At 37.7% G+C, this 22,904-nt stretch overlaps 1 protein-coding gene across 1 annotated transcript in view; it reads left to right on the forward strand.

Annotated features, from left to right (window-relative positions):
- The window catches only part of ESR1 (estrogen receptor 1), a 531,109-nt gene that overhangs the window by 422,150 nt on the left and 86,055 nt on the right, over positions 1-22,904 (forward strand). The window contains 1 exon segment of the mRNA XM_043999817.1: positions 9,709-9,847. Within this exon segment, the coding sequence (XP_043855752.1) occupies positions 9,709-9,847 (139 nt within the window).

Here is a 22,904-nt window from a genome sequence, read left to right on the forward strand (position 1 = left end):
CTAAAATGCAAGATCCTCAAAGACAGAGATTGTTCATTTTTGTTTTTATATCTGTAATGCCTACCAGAATGTGTGACACAGAGTATACACATTAAAAATACTGGTTATTAAATTGAGGTGAAAATAGTATTTAATGAATAAGGGAATAAAATGTTCAGATTGATGCCTTGGGAAAATGTTTGTTTCTGTGTGGAGGATGGATTGGAGTAGGTAGAAATTTTAGGCAAAGAAGTCCATCAGGAAGCTGTTATTGTTACTTTAAGGGAGACATGACAAGGACCTAAACTGGAGTGGCCTCTATATACAAAGAAAAGAGTATGGTTGTGAAGGATTTTAGAGGTAGAAATGACAAGAATTAGAAACTGATTTAACACATGTGGAAGGATCAAAGAAAGAAAGATGGCACCCAATTTGAGAACTTGGGGAATTGGAAGCATATTAACACTATCAACAGAAAAAGTCAAGTTCAGAAGAGAGAAGGGTTTTGTGAAGGAAAGATTATATTCTCTTTTGGAAAAGAGGAACTCACCACTTACTGAGTCATCCAATTCTACTTTTGTCTGGCTTTTATAGAATTGATGTCTTTATTTTGTGCTTATATCTACTTTTCTGAAATGTCTATTGCTCCTAGTTTTTCCTCTCTTAAAACTAGTCTAATGTGTACCTGCTTGATAGAGATAAGGACCAGACCTATGATTTCCCTAATGTGAGTTGTTTCTGGATTAGGAAACTCCCTATATCAATTTAGGTCATCTCTGCAATTTATGGTCTTAGAGATTTGCATAGAGGACTGAGAGACCAGAGTTAGATGACTTACCCATGGTCATGTCAGAGGTGGGACTAGAACCCAGGTCTTCCTGGCTTCAAGACCAGCTCTCTATCTGTGTGACACTGTCACCCACTTGAATGTCCTTCAAATACTTGGGAACAATTAAAATGTCACCATAAGTCTTATCTTTTCAAAAATAAACATTTCCAGTTCTTTATTAGTTCATGCTTGGTTTGGTCTCAAGCCAAGGCCCTCACCATCCTAGTTGTTCTCTTTTGGATGCCCTCCAGCTTGTCAATACCATTGCTAAAATGTGCTGCCATTAAGTGAATATAGTACTCCAGGTGAGGCTTGACTAATTCAGAGAAGAATAGTAGCACCTCCCACCCTTAATGCAATCTAAGATCTCATTAGCTTTTTTTTTTTTTGCTGACACATCATACCACAGATTCACATTGGACTTGCATTCTACTAAAAAACGCTCAGACCTTTTCCATATGGAATGTTTAAACATGCTTTCCTTTTTTATACTTGTAAAGTTGACTTTTTGAAACTAAGCATAGAACTTCATTCCAATGAAATGTCAAATTATTAGATGACCCTCTGAAGATCATATATGAAGATAAATTAAGTAAGTATACCTTGGGTTTGAGCCAAGAAGAAGGAAGCTCTGTTATAATAAATAAAATACTGACCCATGAGTCATAATATCTGACTTTTTGTCTCTGTTCTGCCACTAACTTGCTATGTAAACTTTGGGTAAATTACTTTACCTCTCTGGGCCACAATCACTCTTCTATAAAATGAGAGAGCTGGGCTAGATAATCTTTTAGATCTCTTCAAGCTCTAGAATTCTCTATCTCTGCATTTAGGTTTTTCTAAGGCTAATGGGATTGTTCCCAGTTTCCTCCTGGGAAAGTCTGAATCCATATCCTTGCTTGTACTGCCATCTCTCGATTACTGTTTTTCCCCACTTTTCCACCTTATTCCACTTTTCTCTGGTTCTTTGGCATTGAAGGGGAAATAAATGAGTTATTCAAATCTTCACTCATTGAGTAATAAGGCAGAATTGAAAAAAATGCAAGCAGCAATTTCATAACTGACATTTTGGAGTACATCAGGGTCATCACATCAGTAAGAACATGATTAATTTTTTCCTCCTGAAGGTCAAAGAACCAATATTTTCTCAGTTGATTTATTTAGGGACCCAACCACCTGGTTTCTGACTTTATACACATAGCTCCCCAGAGAATAGTTACTTTTACTTTCCAACAGATTTTTTTCAATTGATTTGATTGACTCCACATTTATGCCTCATGAAAATAAGAAATATAGCTAATCTTGCATGTCATTTTTTCTTGGCTTGAATTTTCCTGCAACCATTGTAATTTATCCTTTTAGATATTTTAAGGGAGACTTTAACAAGAGTTAATATTATGCTACTTCATTTATCTAAGGATCTAAAAGTGCTTTTTACAACATTATTTGTTTAAAGTCTCACCATCATGACTAAGGAAGGTAGAAGGCAAACACAGAGCCAAGTGTTATTTTACTTGAGGAGAAACTGAGTATAGGCAAATTAAACTATTAACCATCTTGCGGGGCAAATTAGGAAAAGTACCTTGAATCCCTGACTTCTGCTCCCTGAAAAAATATTGAATCTGCACTGTTCTCTTTAAATTCTTCTGGAGGCTGCCTGGAATCTGTGACACAGGGGAAAGCTTGAGGGATCCTTGGAAAGAGGACTAGCAAATACAAGGTTTGCCAGAGAGTTTCCATTTTCAAGTTGGTGATAACTTTCTCAAGGTTTCCCCAAATGAATGCAAATGTGCTGTCTTGAATTCCTCTATTTTGGAACATTTGCAAATGTACTCTGGCTCATTCTTGATGCCTGGGGGGTGAAATTGCTGTACACAGATGCAAATAAGACACCCTGAGAAGAGGTGCTACCTGAAATTTATGGATATTTCATGAAATATGTTGGCTATTTGGTGATTGAAAAAATAGCCTATGCCTCATATAAATTCTCTTCCCCATCAGGTTGTACATGTAAATAATCCTGTTTAATTTTCCAAAGTAAAAGAGGCTATCTTGAGAAATGAAGGCTGCTCACTCATCAAGGTCTTCTGGCAATGAATGATTGACAATCTGTTGGGTGGGTTGTGAGGATTCTTTGGGGAATATGGGTTGGATGAGAAAGCCTCTAAAGCCCCTTTTAACTGGAAAAAAAAATCTATGAAAAAACGCCACAAAACTAAACTATAAAACAGCTACTGAGCAATGATAAAGTTTACATTACTGTATTAGGTAGTAGTGATCGAAAGATTCATGCTAAGTCTATGGCTTAAGAGAGGAATCATTCCATCCATTAGTTCTCACACCTAGCAGTTTAGTTCCCATTCTCCCCTCCATCCCCATTAGACTTGCTGAAAATGCTCTACAAAATAGATTAGTTCTTGTCCTCAGGCATTGCCCACAGCTGCAAAAGATAATTAAATAGGTCATTTCATTTTGAAAAACCGACAGCATTTCAACACCAGGACCAAGCAAATCTACTGGACTTCCAATGAAAACCATTACAAATAGACATTCTTCAGACAGACATGTTTCGTAATCATCCTGCCTATTTAGTACAAATGGTTACGATGATCTTTTTTGGCTCCCCAGAGACCTTTAAAACTGTCAGTCTTTAGCAATGCTGCACTTATGATGTGAAAATTAAAAAGTGTTATTATTTCAAATACATAGAATTACCTTCCAAAATCACTCCTTACGTTCTTTAAAATGGAGACATTATCTGGTTAACAGCAAATCGTTGATGTCGAAACCATAGTGGCTCCTGCAGGTCCACCCCAATCTCATTCCATATAGTTTTTAGAGGTTTTTTAGAAGGAATGAATAATCTGGTACAGGTTATATAGTAGGTGACTTAATATCATGTGATTGTGCATCTTGCAAATAGCAATGAATATCAGGAGGGGAGAGTAAAAGCCTTCCTTTGAAATGTTAACCTTTATGAAAGTGAATGTCATTTTCAAGGAAGTTTAAAATAATGATTTAAATTTTCTAAAAAAGAGTTGAAGCTAAGTCTTGAGGGTTTCAAAATTATTTTTGATCTTTAATTTTGAACAATGTATATTGGATTTGATGCTCCACAAAGTTATATATATATACACACACACACATATATACATGTGTGTATGTATATATACATGCATATGTATACACATATGTATGTATGTATTAGGTACTTAATAAATGACTGTTGAATTTCACTGGGCATGAATAGGAGAGGAACTTCTTTCTGACCTCAGGGCATATTTTCTTTATAAGCCAGGTTAGTCTGCTAGAATCCCCTATTTAACCTATGTAGTTATCAGGACAGTTAGATATCAGTACACTTCTTTTTGAGATTTAATTCAATTCCATTAAGACACAATCAAGTGTCCACTGTGTGCAAGTTTCCTCATTGTGGCATGGAAATGACCCTAGAGTTTTGAAGACTACCTCAATGGAGCACAAGCTCTGACATATTCTAAAATTTTCAGGTATGGGCCAAGTCCAGATTTAGGGTGATTTCCAAGGATCAGCATCCATACATATAGAGAGACTTATTACTTGAAGCCTGGATGCCTAGTGATGCATGGTAGAAAAAGAGGGAAAGGGTGCTAACATTCACACATTGAAGGGGCTTCCTATAAACTTTACCTTGTCTACTAGTACCCTGAATGTGAGGTCTTGTTCAAGTGGCCAATGAATAGAGTACTATTAGAACAAGTAAACTGTATCAATATTGAAATTCTCAACATAAATAAAACTATAAGAAGGCAGTTGTGAGTCATGGGAAGAACAGCTCATAGATTCTCTTTGAATAGGCAAATAAAAGAATTGATGAAACAGTTTTATTGTAGCCAAAGGAAATAAAAACAATAAAATAATTTCAGGGGACATTTGGTCATCATATATTTCCATGCCTATGATAAATACTTGCAACAAGACCACCTTGAAAAAAGACTTTTCTGCATAAACATTTGTTATAGATGATGAAGAGGTAGAAAAATTATAAAAAGAACTGCACAAGACCCTCCAAATAAAATCAGTATAGCAGACTACAATAATAATTTCATTTGAAAGTTTAACTAATATAAATCCATTGCTATGACAAGAAGAACAAAAGAAAAACTTAGACAGCAATCACTTTATTTGCCAAGTAGAAAGATAATGGCAGCCAAATACAACACTGGGTTATAATGTAAACTCATTTTAAAATTTTTATGGAAAAGGATGATGGACAATTATGAGCAGTATTGCCTCATAACACAGAGAGAAGCAATGGAGAATAAAACCAATTTAGAGAGGGCTTGGTAATAGGCCAAATTAGACAAAGTCTTCCAAAAGGTTTTTAGGGATGAAAAATTGAAGCTGGGCAACAAATAAGAAAATTTATTTTTAATTCTGCAAAGATTTTTATTATAATTTTTTCAACATCAGATATAGTATGGCTACTACACTTGAATCCTAAATTCATACTTCTGGATGAGGTAGAAACAGCACACAAAACATGGAAAAAGAAGCTGAATTAGACCAAAGATATATAGAAGAGATCAGTGCTGGAGATGACATAATGGTCATTCCAATAACAGTTCATTCATAAGGTGCTTTAATCAAGATTCAAAAAACATGCGTGGGAACAGCTAGGTGGCAAAGTGGATAAAGCACCGACCCTGGATTCAGGTGGACCTAAGTTCAAATTGAGCCTCAGACACTTGACACTTACAAGCTGTGTGACCTTGGGCAAGTCACTTAACCGTCATTGCCCTGAAAAAAAGCAAAAAAAAAAAAAAAAGTAAATTTTCAGACCTTAATAATACTATAACATAGCAACTGAGAGAACACAAACAACTACTGACATCTATGTCTACTTTTCCATCTATATAAATCTTTTATGGCACTACTGAATACACACACACACACACATACACCAAGGATGTTAGTAGAGAAAAAGTAGTTTTTCAAAAGAAATATTCCACTGTAGACTACATCTTTACCATCCTGTAATAAACAGGACATAGAGATTACATTTATAAGAAAACATTTGATTCAGCAGAACAAAATGCCATTTTAAAAAAATTGATAAAGTATTTTATTTTTTCCTGTTACGTGTAAAGATAGTTCTCAACTTTTGTTTATACATGCTTTCCAATTTCAGATTTTTCTCCCTCCCTCCCCTCCCTCCCCCCTCCCCTAGACAGCAGGTAATCTGATATAGGTTTTATATATATATATATATATATATATATATATATATATATATATATATGTATATATATATGTATATATATATATATACATACACATAATAACATTAATCCTATTTCTGCATTAGTCATGTTATAAGAGAAAAATCAGAGCAATGATGAAAAACCTCAAAATAGAAAAAACAACAGCACCAACAACAAAAGAAAGAGTATGGTTCAATCAGCATCTATACTCCACAGTTCTTTTTTTTTTTCCCCTTGGATTTGGAGAGCCTCTTCTATCATGAGTTCCCTGGAACTCTTCTGTGCCATTGCATTGGTGCGAGGAATATAGTCCATCACAGTAGATCAACACTCAATGTTGATGATACTGTGTACAATGTTCTTCTGATTCTGCTCATCTCACTTATCATCAGCCCTCGCAAGACCCTCCAGGTTTCTCTGAACTCCTCCTGCTCATCATTTCTTACAGCACAATAGTATTCCATTGTATTCATATACCACAACTTGTCCAGCCATTCCCCAATTGATAGGCATCCCCTCAACTTCCAATTCCTTGCCACCACATAAAGAGCAGCTATAAATATTTTTGTACATGTGGGTCCCTTTCTCCTTTCCATGATTTCTTTGGGGAAAAGATCCAATAGTGGTATTGCTGGGTCAAAGGGTATGGACAGCTTTATCGCCCTTTGGGCATAATTCCAAATTGCTCTCCAGAATGGTTGGATCAGTTCACAGCTCCACCAACAGTGCATTAGTGTTCTAATGTTCCCACAGCTTCTCCAACATTTATTATTTTCCTTTTTTGTCATTTTAGCCAATCTGATAGGTGTCAGGTGGTACCTCAGAGTTGTTTTAATTTGCATCTCTCTAATCATTAGAGATTTAGAGCACAAAATACCATTTTAAAATGTTCTATTTCAACAAGGTGTATACAATCCATTCATCCATCAGAATTATTCAAGATTCCTTAGGAAATATAATAGAGGGGTGGCTAGGTGGCACAGTGGATAAAGCACCGGCCCTGGATTCAGGAGTTCCTGAGTTCAAATCCGGCCTCAGACACTTAACACTTACTAGTTGTGTGACCCTGGGCAAGTCACTTAACCCCATTGCCCCGTAAAAAAAAAAAAAAAGAAAAAGAAATATAATAGAGATAACTGTATTTGACTACCTACTGATTAAGGGATGTATATCACTTCCAGATTTTTGTGTGTGGTTGTTGTTGTTGTGGTTTACATAGGGACAGACAATACAAACAGACAAGTTAGTCCAGAATTATACAGAAAGAAGAGAGTAGGCTAGACTGCCTTTAGGAAATGTCAAAGCTCCCTTAATGAGCCCTCGAACATTTTTCAGAAACAAAGGTCCATATTTTAATATCAATATTCTACCACTGTTTTTATATGATTGAGTAATGGAACTGTGGTCTCCAAAGACTTAAAAATGAGTATTGTACAGAGGGCAAATGGACGGATGTGCGTATGTGTGGTGGGTGTGAGCAGGCTGCAACATACAACAAATGAAGAACTTCCAAGAAGAACTGGAATAAAGTATGCCATTGGGGAAATGTATAATTCAAAAAAGAAAATGGACTGGTTATATGAGAAAAAGCAAGAGATAACAGCTGGATGAATCAAGAGCTCAACTGATATCCTCCAGACATCAAGAGAAAGTAAAGAAGGACTTAAGCCCATTGGGTGGACCTTCTGAGGCTAGCATGGGGATGACATGAACAAGAGCTCCACATCTGAGCTCTGCAACCCTCAGGAAGTGGATTCATCACCCTGAGGCTAGTAGACACTTAATACATGTCTATTGATTTATTGAACCTCAGTTTCCTTATCTGTAAAATCAGGGGGTTGAAATAACCTCTAAAGTCTTTCCCTTCTAGCCTCAAATTTAAGACCCTACTGCTGCATGATTTCTTTAAGGCCCTGGTCCCTCAAGTACATTTTAATTGTTGTTTTTATAATGTCACTTTGTGGATGGAGAAGTTTTTATCTGTGAATCAACTATCAGGAAATATAGATATATTATCGTAGTTAATTTCATGTGGACACTTTTCCCTCTTGTATTTTACACAGGATGTTCCCAAATCCTTACTGTGGTTTTTAAACTTTAATATCTTCAGACTACATCTAGACTTTTATGACACCCTGTATTTATACTATGTCATAAGTTTTATGCAGTCTGATGACATAGAACAGTTCTGTGATTAAGCAGCAGCTTACTTACTAGAGTTCAAATTCGGACTAGACTCCTAGTCCCTTTGTATCTTCCAGACTTAAAGAAAATCCTTGAGCTTCCTTATACCTTATAGTTTCTCTTCTGTAAAAAAGGATTGGTGCAGAGTTCAATAAATTTGCTTTGCACCTAGGAGTCAGTCTAAGATTTTAAAAGTCAGGGAAATATATTAAATCGGTCACATTCAAAAGTTCTTTCAAATGGTCAAGCATACATTGATCCATTTTTATTTGTAACCATTCATTCATATGGTTAAGGAATTAAGAAGATAGCACAGCAGGGTAGCTAGATGGCACGGTGGATTAAGCACTGGCCCTGGATTCAGGAGGACCTGAGTTCAAATCTGGCCCCAGACACTTGATACTTACTAGCTATGTGACCCTGGGCAAGTCACTTAACCCTTATTGCCCTGCAAAAAAAAAAAAAAAGAAGAAGAAGAAGAAGGTAGCACAGCAGCCTGACCCACAATTGAATCTCACAAAAGACTGGGCTTTTCCTTATATTTAATGTGTAGCATTCTCTCCCTTTCCAAACTAATAAAGACCTGAAGGACTCCAGGATAAGAAAAAATAGGAACTGAGGAGCTCTTCTGTCTTTTCCCTGTGCAATCAGGTTGGGAAAAGAGAGAAGTAGGCAGACCTCATCCTGTACTAGAAACGGTACTGAAACATGCAAAGCAGGATTAGAGGGAGTGATATAGGATTGGGAATAACTGAAGCTTGCAGATGGTCTAAGGATGAGGTGTTGTTTGTTATAGGCTTCAGCAAAGTCATGACAGGACAGAAACTATATTCCCTTCTTCCTTTGCTCCCTACACAGCATTTAGCCTCTTTATTGCTTCTAACAATCCACAAGCCCCCTGCTTACTCTTTAGGGGGAGATACTGACTATTTTGTGTATATGTGTTGTTCTCACCTCTGACACCCAGTGGAATGTAAATTCCTTGAGAAGAGTCATTCATTCAATCTGTCTATTCTGCTATTATCTTATTCTCTCTTCTCCATTTTGTGGCTAAACCTCTCCTATTGTTTTAGATCTCTCCTTCCTTTTGTGGCTAAACTCCTTGAGAAGGCTATCTACAATTGATACTTCTGCTTCCTTTACTCTTATTCTCTTCCTAACTCTCTGTAGTGTGGCTTCCAATCTCATCATTCAAAAAGAACTCCAAATCTATCATTGTTCTCTTCACAGCCAAGTCTAATGGCTTTTTCTTTGTCTTTATCCCTCTTAAACTCTCTGTGACCTTTGACTCTGTTGAGAGGGATTTGAAAGCATTTATGATGTTCCTAGTATATGCTAGGTGTGGAGGATACAAATAAAAAAAGTGAGGTGATCCCACCCAATGGGAACTTCTATTTTACCCTGGTAGCATGACTGAGGCAGAAAATGAGAACCACTCATTTTAATGGACTTTTGCCTCTTGCTTTGTTTTAGGTTTCGTGGATTTGACGCTCCATGATCAAGTCCACCTTCTAGAATGTGCCTGGTTAGAGATCCTCATGATTGGCCTTGTGTGGCGCTCAATGGAACATCCAGGAAAACTTTTGTTTGCTCCTAACCTACTGCTGGACAGGTGAGTACACTGACTGCTTTATGCTGCTTCTGTAGCCTCCCTTCTCATCACCAGACTTTGCTCGTGAATACTCCAGGCAAGCCAAGAAACTTTACTGAGCTGTTTGGTTCCTTTTATAAATGGGCAAACTGATAGGCAGTGTGGCTTGTTCAAGTTTATACAAGAAGCAATGACCAAAGACAGACTTTGAAGGAAAGCTACCAGGTTTCTAAATCATCCTGATCGCTAAGCCAGCATACTTTTGTGAAGTTTTCTGCCTCCATAGCCATGTGGTCTCTTATTCAGATGATGAATCACCCTCTGCCTAATTCAAATAAGTTTTAGCTTTCCATGGGTCCAAACCACTAAAATCTCTGTTTTCCCTCTCTAGTATCCTGGAGGGTTGGAGTCTGAGGTTCCTCGCAGCTCTAAGAATCCTTCTGTTTCTTTTAGAACATTCAGGATTCTATTTCAATAGACCCTAAGTGAACTAGCTGGTCTAGTATGTATAAACCCTCAACTCAAAAACAGGTTGTCTATGACTGATTTATCACCAGTTTCCCCATGAATTTGCATTGTGTGACAGGTGAGAAGTGATAGCCTTGCTGACCATTTCTGGCCCACTACAGATGGCTATGCTTCTGCCCTGCCTCACTCGTGGGACCCAAATATTGCCCCCCTCCCTGTGCCAGGGAGAAGAGGGGATGCAAGGGGTGACTACTAGCTGAGACCCACCTATACCCCTGAGCACTGCTTGAATATTAGAATTGAGGGGAATTCTACCGTAGACAAACACAAGTAGTATCTTCATCCTATCCTTAGCCAGGTTCTGCCAATGTTTCCTTGCAGTGTGGACATGATACCCAGGCCAGTGGAACAGAAACCCTGGTAAATTTTACCAAGCTAGAAATTTGTCTTCTACAGGCCCAGGGATGGGCTGACTATTTATTATTGTCTAAGTATTGTCAGAAAGACTTATCAGACTGATTACAGGAAGATGAACTTTTTTTTTCAGTCAGAACAACTTCTTGTTTGTTTTTGTTTTTTTTTTTTTTTTTTTTTAAAGAGCAACTTCTAAAGATCTTCTCCTTATTGTAGAAAGATAGTAAATAGGGACAGCTAGGTGGCACAGTGGATAGAGCGCCGGCCCTGGATTCAGGAGGACCTGAGTTCAAATCTGGATCCAGATACTTAACACTAGCTGTGTGACCCTGGGCAAGTCACTTAAACCCAATTGCCTCACCAAAAAAAAGAAAAAAGAAAGACAGTAAACATAATTAGTTGAGGGAGTACCCACACCGATGAAGGCAAAGATCTTTGCTGTATCAAAGTAGGTTTTCTTAAGTATATTAATTTGTTTTACATTCCCAAGGGTAGCGATGAATTGAATAGAGAGCTGACTTCAAAGCCAAGGACTGGATACAAGTGCAGTCTCTGATATTCTGCCTGTGTGAGTTGGCAAGTCACTTAACATTTCTAGGCCCCAGGCAGTTCTCTAACACTGTGTTGTTGTTCAGTCATTTTTCAGTTATGTCCAACTCTTCATGACTACATTTGGGGCTTTCTTGGCAAAGATATTGGAGTGGTTTGCCATTTTTCCCTCCAGATCATGTTACAGATGAAGAAACTGAGGCAAACATGTTTAAGTGACTTGTCCAGGGTCATACAACTAACATGGTGATCTATCCATTGCATCATCTAGCTGCCTGGCAATAGGTAATACATGAACTGTTTTGTCCTCAATTATTCTATAGTTATCCCTATCATCATATAATAGCCTTAAGAACTTAAAAAAACATGCACATATATAGTAAAAAAAAAAATTCCTAGTCATAGCAAACATTTATATGACACTTTGGAATTTGTAAAACACAGGGGCAGCTAGGTGGTACAGTAGATAAAGCACCAGCCCTGGATTCAGGAGGACTTGAGTTCAAATCTGCCTCAGACACTTGACGCTTATTAGCTGTGTGACCCTGGGCAAGTCACATAACCCTCATTGCCCCACAAAACAAACAAAATGAAACAAATATTGTCTTATTTGATCCTTATAACAACTCTAGGAGGTAGGTGCTATTATTATCTCCATTTTTCAGATGAGAAAACTGAGTCTAAAATAAATTAAATTATTTGTCCTGAGTCACACAGACAGAAAGTTTCTGAGGCAGGATTTGAATTCCAGATTTCCTGACTCCAACTCCAACACACTCTGCACTGTGTCCCCTAGCTACCTACAAAAATTAAGCATTTAAATTTTCCATTGCATTTTGTAATGCTGATTTTGATTGATAACATTTTTTAAAGGTATACAAATCATTCTCCTCAGCCCAGGAAGGAGTCAATGGAAGTATTCTCATTATCCCCAGCTTACTGATGAGGAAGTTGAGATGTTAAATAACCTAACCATGATCACACAGCTAGTAAGTGACTGAGGTTAGTGTTTAATTCAGGTTCCTGACATAAAGCTTAACTTGCCACATCAAACCTTGATCCATTGCCTTTCTTCTGCCTTATGGAATGAAGATAGAACAAATTTCATCGCTCTTCCATGTCACAGTCCTTCTTACCTCAGACACTCACTATCTGTGTGACCCTGAGCATGTCACTGAATACACACATGAACATATATACACATACATACATATATGCATACATGTATATACACATATATGTGTGTACACACACACACACACACACACACACACACACACACACACACACATATATATATATATATATATATATATCTTGCCCCTGGACCCAGATGGCTCTTGAGGAGAGAGTGAGGTTGGTGACTTTGCACAGCCCTACCTCACTTAAATCCAATTCGGTGCAAGTCATGACATCACCCCGATGTCATGGTCCTCTTCAAAAATGAAGGACAAACAATGACAGCCCTTCAAAAATCTGAACACAGTATTCATGTCTACACTAGCTTTATTTTGAACTTAAGGTTCACAAAAAGCCCCAATTATTTTTCCCCCAAATTGCTACCTAGCCATATCTCTTCCATATTATACTTAAAAAGCTGCTTTAAAAACCTAAATGTAAGACTTTTTTTTTACCAGACTTGTGAGTTCATATTAGAGTTTATATTTTCCTTTGAAATTCCATTGTATTAGGGGCACCTAGGTGGTGCAGTGGATAAAGCAAGGGCCCTGGATTCAGGAGTACCTGAGTTCAAATCTGGCCTCAGACACTTAACACTTACTAGCTTTGTGACCGTGGGCAAGTCACGGAACCCCAATTGCCACACTAAAAAAAAAAAAAAATCCTTTGTATTAGATTTGGTCCAATGTTCTAGTCTACTGAGATTTTGCAATCCTGATGATCATTTAGGGTATATTAATCCTCCTAGTTCTATGTCATCTACAAATTTGATAAACAGTCCATCTATGCCTTTATTCAAGTCATTGAGAAAAATGTTCTATATCACAGGGCTAAGCATACATCCTTGGGCATGGCAACTGGACCCTCCTTTTGTTCTTCTTCTTTTTTTTTTAGTGAGGTAATTGAGGTTACGTGACTTGCCCAGGGTCACACAGCTAGTAAGTGGTAAGTGTCTGAGGCCAGATTTGAACTCAGGTACTCCTGACTCCAGGGCTGGTGCTCTATCCACTGCGCCACCTAGCTGCCCCTGGACCCTCCTTTCAAGGCAACATACTATTACTGATGACTTACTCTATGTTTAGACATTTAAACAGTTTTAAGTCTATTTAATTGCTCTGTTGTTTAGTCTACATCTTTCCATCTTTTCTATGAGAAACATAAGAGGTTATCAAATGGTTTGCTAACTTCTGGATTAATTATGTAGGATTATCTGATTGGTCAGCCTAGTGACTATTTAAAAAAAAGGACTCAGTTCAATCTCAGATGACATACTCTTTTGTTCTGTTTTTGTTTGTTGGTTTTTTTGGTGAGGAAATTAGGGTTAAGTGACTTGCCACAGGTCACACAGCTAGTAAGTATCAAGTGTCTGAGGCTGGATTTGAACTCAGGTCCTCCGACCTCCAGGGCCGGTGCTCTGTCCGCTGTGCCACCTAGCTGCCCAAATGACATACTCTTTGAAAGTCAAATTTTCTATTCAGTTCAGGTCTTTTCATCACAAATGCCTGAAAGACCTCTTTCTCATTGAAATCCCTTTTTTTCCTCTGAAAGATTATACTCAGTTTTGCTGGGTTTGTGATTTTTGACTATAGTCCCAGTTCCTTTGCCCTCTGGAATATCATATTCCATGCCCTTCGGTCCTTTAAAGGACCAGATGACATACTCTTAATGAAGTCATGCTGGCTCTTTGTGATCATTGATTTCATTTCTAGATGGTCACTAGTTAGCCTTTCAATGACATATTTTAGAATCTTGATGGAAATAAAAGGCAAGCTTAGTAGCAAATAATTTTCAGTCTCCATTCTCTTCCCTTTTTTGTAAAGAGGTTCATTTGCCTTTCCCTAATCCTATAGGAATTTTCTTGTTCTTCATGATCATTTACTGACTCAGCAAACACATCTGCCAGTTCATTTAGTACCCTCAAATGTTATTCATCTGGGCTAGGCAGCTTGAACTCAATAAGGACAGCTAAGTTCTCCCTTCCTATTTTCCTACGTACCTTGAATATCAGTTCACTATTGACTATTTTTGTTCTATCTTTTCTAGTCTAAAGGTCATTCTCTTTGACAAAGAAAATAACAACTAAATGAAAAATGAGCAGCTCAACCTTCTTTCCATTATCAATTTTTTCAGCCTTTCTACCCCAATCAATGGCCCTACCCTTCTTTCATTCTCCTTCTTCCCCCCGCCCCATATTTCTAAAAAAAAATTAAAATCTTTTTTTTTCATTTTCCTTAGTTTCCCCTACTAACCCCAGCTCATTTTTTAGATTAAGTAGTCTTTGGGGGGGGGGGGAGCAATGAGGGTTAATTGACTTGCCCAGGGTCACACAGCTAGTAAGTGTCAAGTGTCTGAGGCTTGATTTAAACTCAGGTCCTCCTGAATCCAGGGCTGGTGCTCTATCCACTGTGCCACCTAGCGGCCCCTAGATTAAGTAGTCTTGACATTATTCTTTCAATGCCATGCCAGGTTTGTATTCCTGCTCTATTATGTATATTTGCCTCTGTCTTTTCTATGTCTTTTTTCATTTTAAAAATTCATTTTATTGATATCTTTTGCCTTTACATCATAGTGTTCCCATCCCAGATTGAACCCACTCATGTGACAAAGAAAAACTATTGGCCAAACACACCTGACTCAGAAACATCTGACAATGTATACAACATTGTGTCCTAGTAGTCCCCTACTTCTCTGCCATAAGGGAAGAATCAATTTTTCATTTTCTCTTTGTCAAGACCTTCATTGTTTTTTTTAAAAAATTACTTAACCCTCAACTTGCTTTAAAAAATCTTTTTTTTGATGCTGTTCTAGTCATTTCACTTATTCCTTTTTTAGTTCTGTTCTCCATCATCTCATATAAATCTCAAATTTTCTGAATTCCTTATATTCATCACTTCTCCATTCGTAAGGAGGAAGGACTACAGAATGAGATATATCATAATACATCTGATATATGTTGAAAGCATATCAAATAGATGCAAACCAAGGGCTATTGTAAGGTCTGTGGACACGTTTGAATCCTAATTGGTCTGGCTCATACTATTTGTTATTCTTGTTGTTAAGTCATTTCGGTCATGTCTGACTCTTTGTGTTGCCATTTGAGTTTTCTTGGCAAAGATACTGGGATGGTTTACCTTTCCTTCTCCAGCTCACTTTACAGATGAAGAAACTGAGGCAAACAGGGTTAAGTGACTTGTCTAGGGCCATACAGCTAGTAAATGTCTGATGTCAGATTTGAACTCACGAATATGGGTCTTCCGGACTCCTGGCCCCACACTGTGTCAACTGTATTACTTATCTGCCCATCATACTGACCAAAGATACCTCTGATAGCCAGTATGACATAATGGATAGGGATCCATAGTCTGAATCAGGGAGACCTAAGTTCAAAATGGCTGTGTGACACTAGGCAACTCTCTATGATTGGAAATTACAAAATAAATGATGATCTGCATTGGTAGAGAGAGTTTCTTCACCTAAAGTACTTGATAACAATGAAATCACAGGTCTGAGCATAAGTAGAGCCCATTTTCTAAAATGAACTATTAGTGACTGAGCATGGACTTCTATAATATCCCTCTTAAAAAAAAGAACGATACTGAATTAGACCTACTTGTTCTCTCTATTTTTCTTTTTTATTCTCTGAGTGTCTGGTTTGATGGAGAGATCATGCCCTTCCTGCCATATTAGGGCCAAAGGCTCCAATTTTAGTCAGGTTGAAGTATATCATTGAGCTAGAAGATGGACGTTATGCTCAGTTTTTTGCTTTTCTTCCAAAAATATTTATAAACTTGGTAGCTTTAAAATACTATGGCTTTGGGGGCAGCTGGATGGCCCAGTGGATAGAGCACTGGCCCTGGAGTCAGGAGGACCTGAGTTCAAAACTGGCCTCAGACACTTGACACTTACTAGCTATGTGACCCTGGGCAAGTCACTTAACCCCAATTGCCTCACCAAAAGAAAAAAAATACCATGGCATTTCCTTGACTATTTTAAGGGAAGTGTTATGCATATGTCCTGCTTGGAAACTCCCACCTTGTTTTCCATGAAGTTAAGGCCTTTCCTGCCCTTCCCAGCTGGGATACTGCTTTGAATACTGAAGATATCCTGATATCACCTCCTCTCAATAGGAGACTTTGTGATTGTTTAGGAATAAGGAAATGTGGGAGGCAAATGGAAACTCTGGTACTCTTAACCAGGTTTGCATTCCTTATGGAAACTGCTGTCTCAATGAATGTGATCCCCTTCAGGGCAAAGAATAGTTCATATTTTGTGCTTGTATCACTGTAACAAGCACAATGTCTTTTAGATGCAGATCAAATCCTTGTTGGACTGAATTGAACTAAAAGTTTCCACTACAGGAGCAAAGAGAGTTTCCTTTGGAGTTTAGTCGGCTGGCTCAGTTTTCTCTTAACCTCCTATTACATACATTGCTTGTTGCTCATTACAAGGCTATATGAGAGGGAAGAGTTTGCTCTCTCATCTCAGCTTGGAGTCACTGAAGTGAGAAGATTGACAAATGAGTTTTAATGACATGGAAAATATAGCATCTGTTAGGTCTCTCCTCCTCCTATATACATTCCTTGAGGGCAGGGGTCATATAATACCTAGCCCAGCACCAAGTACATAGTAGTCATAAATGTTTGTTGAATGATCAATAGATATGTAAACCATCAACAATGATTTTGTTTTTCTTTTCCTTTCACTCATAGGATCAATAGTTTAGTTCTAGAAAGGACCTTAAAGACCAGCTAGTCCAACCTCCTTGTTTTATAAATGAAGTGAGACCTAGAGAGGTTAAGTAACTTAGCCAAGGTCACATAGATAATATTAACAGGGGCAAGATTCAAATGCAGGACCTCTAATTCCAAAGGAATTTGGCTTTCCATTGACCTTTACTAATTTTCTTGGTAAATATGCTATAGTATAATTTTATATGAGTTTCATTGTTTTTTTGTAATGCTTAGCCCACTCATAATTCTTAGGTCTTTCTTATATCCTAGAAAAATAAACTATAACCATTTGCTGTATCCATCTATTTCTTTGAAAACCAAGGAATGAGGGATCATTGTAAAATACAAATTAAGCACTACATCATTGTTGTGTGTGTGTGTGCGTATTGGTATTTTTGTATGAGTGGGGTTGAAACCAACCCATTTTGCTTTTGTATCTTGAATAGATAAAAAGACTTTTTGATTGCATCAAATAATTATACCTGAGTGTGAACAAGGCCTATATAACTCCTTGAATGATCAAAAAGTTTTTACACCTAGTTAAGGTTACAGAGTCAAATGGAGTGGTTTTCACCTTACATTTAGATGTGTTAATATGAAGAAAGCACAGGAGAAAATGAATCCATGTGAAATTAATCAGGAAAAGAAGAAAAATAATTTTGAGTTGGTAAAATCCCTGTTTAGCCTGCCTCTTAATACTAGCTTTTGATCGTTTGGTGTACTTTGGCACCAGAAAACACAAAATATTTTCTCCGCATATTCTAGGAATGCATTTCCTCACTCCGATTTGCCTGAATGCTCATGATGGAAAAATATAGGAGGAAACAGAAGCAAAAGTGTTCATGATGCTTCTTTTCTTGTGGGATCTCCTAGCTGCTGCAGAAATAAAATTTATGGTGGCTGGAAGGCAAATGCCATTTTTGAGGAAACCATCTAAATTGCCTGTTCAGTAAGACCATCCAATTTCCAAGGGACTGTCTCTTTCGGCACTGTTGGCACCATCGGCACTAACAAATTCTGAGAAATATTTGTGGATTGCCCAGTGGAGCCAAAGCCTCTCTCTAGGCTGCCCTATACTCTCAGAGGAAACACTGTCCCTCCAATCAAAAAGCAGAGACCAATTTGACAAGCAGAATGTTCTCTTCACCACAGTCTCTAGCCAGAATGTTGTTAATGTCGCTCTTTCCACAACCCTCCCCATCATGAGGCGAGTTCCTGGGCTCTGCCTGCAGCAAATATTCTTGGACAACAGAAAACTCTTTTACTTGTAAGAATGGAATAGTAATAAGTTTCTGCCTTGGGAGAAAAACAGGTTGTTGTAGCTGAGGGAGCATTTCTTCTGCTCTTCCAAATAATATTCTCTTTTCTGATAACAAATTCATTTTTAACTGGAAAGTAATATATTTTCTAGAAATATGAGCATTTTTACTTAAGATTTGCCTTTGTGTATGTGGGGGTGGGGATGTTTCCTGAAGCATTAAGGAGAAAAAATATTCAAATGATAGAATTCTTGCAACAGCTCATATCATTAAACTTCCAATCCCTGACCACATCTAACATTCTTTTTTACAGCAGAAGAATCAAAGGCTCTATATAGCTCTGATAATCAATTTATGGGGCATTTAGGCAGCTCACTAGATACAGCACTCGGTCTGGCATCAGGAAGTCATGAGTTCAAATTTGACCCAATATGTTAGCTGTGTGAATAAGCAAGACACAATCCTATTTGCCACAGTTTCCTTGTCTGTAAAAGGAGCTGGGGAAGGAGATGGCAAACCACTTCAGTGTCTTTGCCAAGAAGACCTTAAATGGGGTCAGAAAGAATTGGCCATTACTGCAACAACTGAAAAATAAAATTAGTTCATGAATACAGGGTAAAATGAATTAGCATTACTATCCACTGGGCACTGTGGCAGGATCTGGCAACACAATGACAAAAATACAATAGTCCTGGTTCTTGTGTTAAATACATATATAATATAATATATGTAATATAACCTGAGTCCAGTCAATAAGTCTTTTTAAACACCTACTGTATATCAGATACTAAACTAAATTCCAGTGATACAAAGAAAGGCAAAAATTGTCCCTGCAGTGACAGATCTCACAATTTCATGGGAGAGACAACAGAAAAGAACTATGCACAAATAACATATATATGAGTTAAATAAAAATAGGTTATTTGGGGGTGGGAGTGGGGAGCTCCTAGCAGCTGGAGGAATGTAGAAGTTGATATTTGAGCTAAATCTTAAAAGGAATTCAGAATTCTAAGAGGTAAGAGGGGAAGGTAGGAGTGGGGCCAGATTATGAAAGGTTTTAAAAGCCAAACAAATGATTTAATATTTGATCTTGGAGGTAATAGGGGTGGGGAAGAAATGGTCAGAGCAGTGCTTTAGGAGGATCAATTTGACAGCTGAGTGGAAGATGGACTTCAGTGGGAAGAGACTTGAGGCAGGGAGACTAGAGAAGGCTATTACAATAGTATAGGAGTAAGGTGGAGGGTTTGCACCAAGGTGGTGGTCCTGGGACAGAAAGGGACCTATAGGAGGCATTTTGCAAAGGTCAAAACAATGGGATTTGGCCACAAATTGGATGTGTGGAGTCAATATGAGTGAGGAATAGAGAATTACATTTAGGCATAGATTGTAAGTGTATATGTACATAGACACACATGTATTAATACATATACACATAGATATGAGATAATTGTGGAGAGAACTAAGTCTGGGGAGACCTGTTGAGGAAACATTTCTTGCAGGAGGTGGCACTTAAACTGAGACTTGAAGAAAACAATTTTTTTTCAGAGTTTGAGGTGAGAAAGATATGAATTTCAGACATATGGAACAGCCAGGGCAAAGGCCCAGATGAAACAGGGGATGGGATGAGTGTCCTCTGTTAGACAGAAGAAAAGAAAACCTATATGCAGGGCAGCAAGAGGAGGAATGTATAAGAACCTTGGAAAGACAGGTTGTGAATATCCTTCAATGGCCAACAGAAGTTTATATATGATTTTATAGGCAATAGGGAACCACTGGGATCTATTAAATAGGAAAATAACACAGTCAGAGATATGGAAGGAAATCAAGGGCCTCACTAACCTAACTACTGGCTCCCTCTCTGGGCAGGATCCGTGTTTTGATTTCTTCGCAATACTGTCCTGAAACATATTTAATCATTGATGGAGTCACCATTTCCATTGTGTTTACTGTCCTGGCATATGATTCAGGACAAAGTTGATGTATGATCTCTGTTTTGAAGTTGTGTCTCCTTGTGTTTGCAAATGAATCATTTTTGCATACCATTATACAATGGAATGTAACTCCTGTCTCCAAGCCTATTGGTATGTGACTCTTTCCTTATTGGTGGAGTTGAAGAGATAGTCTCTTCCACTCCCACCAACTCCACTCTGCCCCTCATGCAGGGTAGGGTATAGATCTACACCAATAAAGAGGGTCCCATTTTGGGAGAGGAGTTACAGGAGATTCATAGTTTAACTGTATTGCGTGAGGCATAAGACAAAAAATACCTACTTGCCATGACAAATGGTATTTTTTGAAACTGAACATATATTCACTTGAACAAAGTTTATTTGGAAGTGTCCTTTAAATGTACTCTTCCTGGCCTCCAGAGTACCCTATGTCTCTTTTCTTAGTCTCTTCTCCTGCCTTGTTTAGTGAATATGAAACTAGAGATTGCAAAGGAGCAAAATAATAGTGGAAAGAGGAGAAATAGTCACAAATGTCAAATTGAAATCATCACTGTGTTAGTCATGAAGTAAATTACTAAAGGAGTTTCAGGAAAAGTCAGTTTGGGTAATAAACAAATCAGACTGGTTTTTATGAGTCTCCATTTTGATGCCAAATAATTATTTGGAAAGAGGTAGTTCATTTTTTAAAGTCATGTTTCCTTGACAAGTCCTAAAATTCAATCCACAGTACACTTGATACACATCTCCTAAAGAGTAAAAGACATTATTCCAACCAAAGAATTAATCTTAAATGGAGGTTAATTTGATTTTTCTTATATTACCTTATTTCTACATTTGCCACTTTCTGCATATCAATTGAACATTATTTGGATTGATCCAGCTAAAATATAGGCTAAATTAGAGAATAGACAAAGCCTAATTTAAGAACATCTTAATGTATATGAATGAGCACACAACTCAGAGAGAACTAAATCCCTCTTTCCCACCCCACCCACCTCCATTTTATCTGTCTTTAACAGTGATATCTCCCCTGTAGGTTAATATTAGTACAGTAGTCATTTATTTTAGGTCTAACAATCAAGGAAAGGGGTCATTCCTTATATATAGGCAAAGCCTATTCAACACTTCCTAACCATTGTTTCAAAATGTGGTCATTAAGAAATTACAACTCTACTAGAATATTTCAAATCCCTCACTATAATGTCAGAGGAAGAGTCACTCAACTCTGCACTGGCTCCCTGGCTCTCTATATAGCTGTCCTTGGTCTCCCCCATATCTGTTCTTCCCCTGCCTCACCCAGCTCAGCCTTTACAGGACTACTCAGTGCTTATCTCTGAGTTATTCTTCTGAATTCAGCTCAGTGCCTTCTGCCCTCCCAGCTGGTTTCCCTCAACTCTGTTCCTGTGGACTTTCCTATAATGTTATTTTCTCTAACATCATGTTTTCCTGGAAACAATGAACGAAGTTAGTCGGGGTGCATCTGCACCTCACTTCATGAATTTTTCAAGGTGATATCCAGTCTGTGCTGATTTAGATAGGCATCTGTTCCTTTTGGATACAGCTACATGCTGATTTGCCAGATTTATTCTACATTGTCCGTTTTTATTTTATCTTTCTCATATCCTGGCAGGATAGAGGTTTGGTTTGAAAACTTACACCTACTTCATACTCAGCATTTACATATTAGAAATGAACCTTTGCCCCTAAACTATTGCTTTTAATTTGTCTCCCAAAAAGAAGTTTCTAAAATATGCGATTATAAAAGTAAGAGCATTTGGCTCATCAGCACCATTGAGAAAGTATCAAAGAGTTTAGCACACACGCTAGATTTGCAAGAAGATTCTAGACTTTGAAACATTGATTATATTAGGAGCTCATCTTGCATAGCCATTTTCCCATTACCACGATTCCTTATTTTATAAGGGGATGGAAAGTTGGTTTGAATGAAATGAAGTCAATATATTTATTTGCTTTGCCTACTACAAGTTAAAATTGTCTTCTAACATCATGGTTATGTGGTCTTCTGGTCTAGAGTGAAGTCCTCATTCTTACTCAGGTATGACTGGTCTGTTTCCTCTTAGGCTCTGTGCATTAATAGAAAAGGCAATATTAATCTTCTAAAACATCAATTCATTGATTAAACCAATTATTCTCTCCCTTGCAGAGGGAATAATAGGCATGTCAAAAATGTATACAATTGCTGATATTGCCTTTATGTTGTGAGGGACAATGTCTCACTCTTCTCAGCTTATAAGGATCATTGTGGGGGAAGGGGGTAGTAACAGTAACCAGATCCCTGGCAGCAACTTGAAACAAAAGCTCACTTTGGGTTACGTCTCTCCAAGGTATTAAAGAAAGGAGGAAAGGTCCAATGTACTTCAAAAAACATATAATGGCAGTTTTTGCCATATCAAAACACAAGAAACAAAGTATGCTACATGAATAGAGAATGGCTAAATCTGTCAGTCAAGCAATAAGGATTTAATTACTACGTGCTATGTGCCAGACATTCTGCTAGGAATCGGACAAA

This window comes from Dromiciops gliroides, chromosome 4 (assembly GCF_019393635.1).
Source record: "Dromiciops gliroides isolate mDroGli1 chromosome 4, mDroGli1.pri, whole genome shotgun sequence".
Lineage (NCBI taxonomy): Eukaryota > Metazoa > Chordata > Mammalia > Microbiotheria > Microbiotheriidae > Dromiciops > Dromiciops gliroides.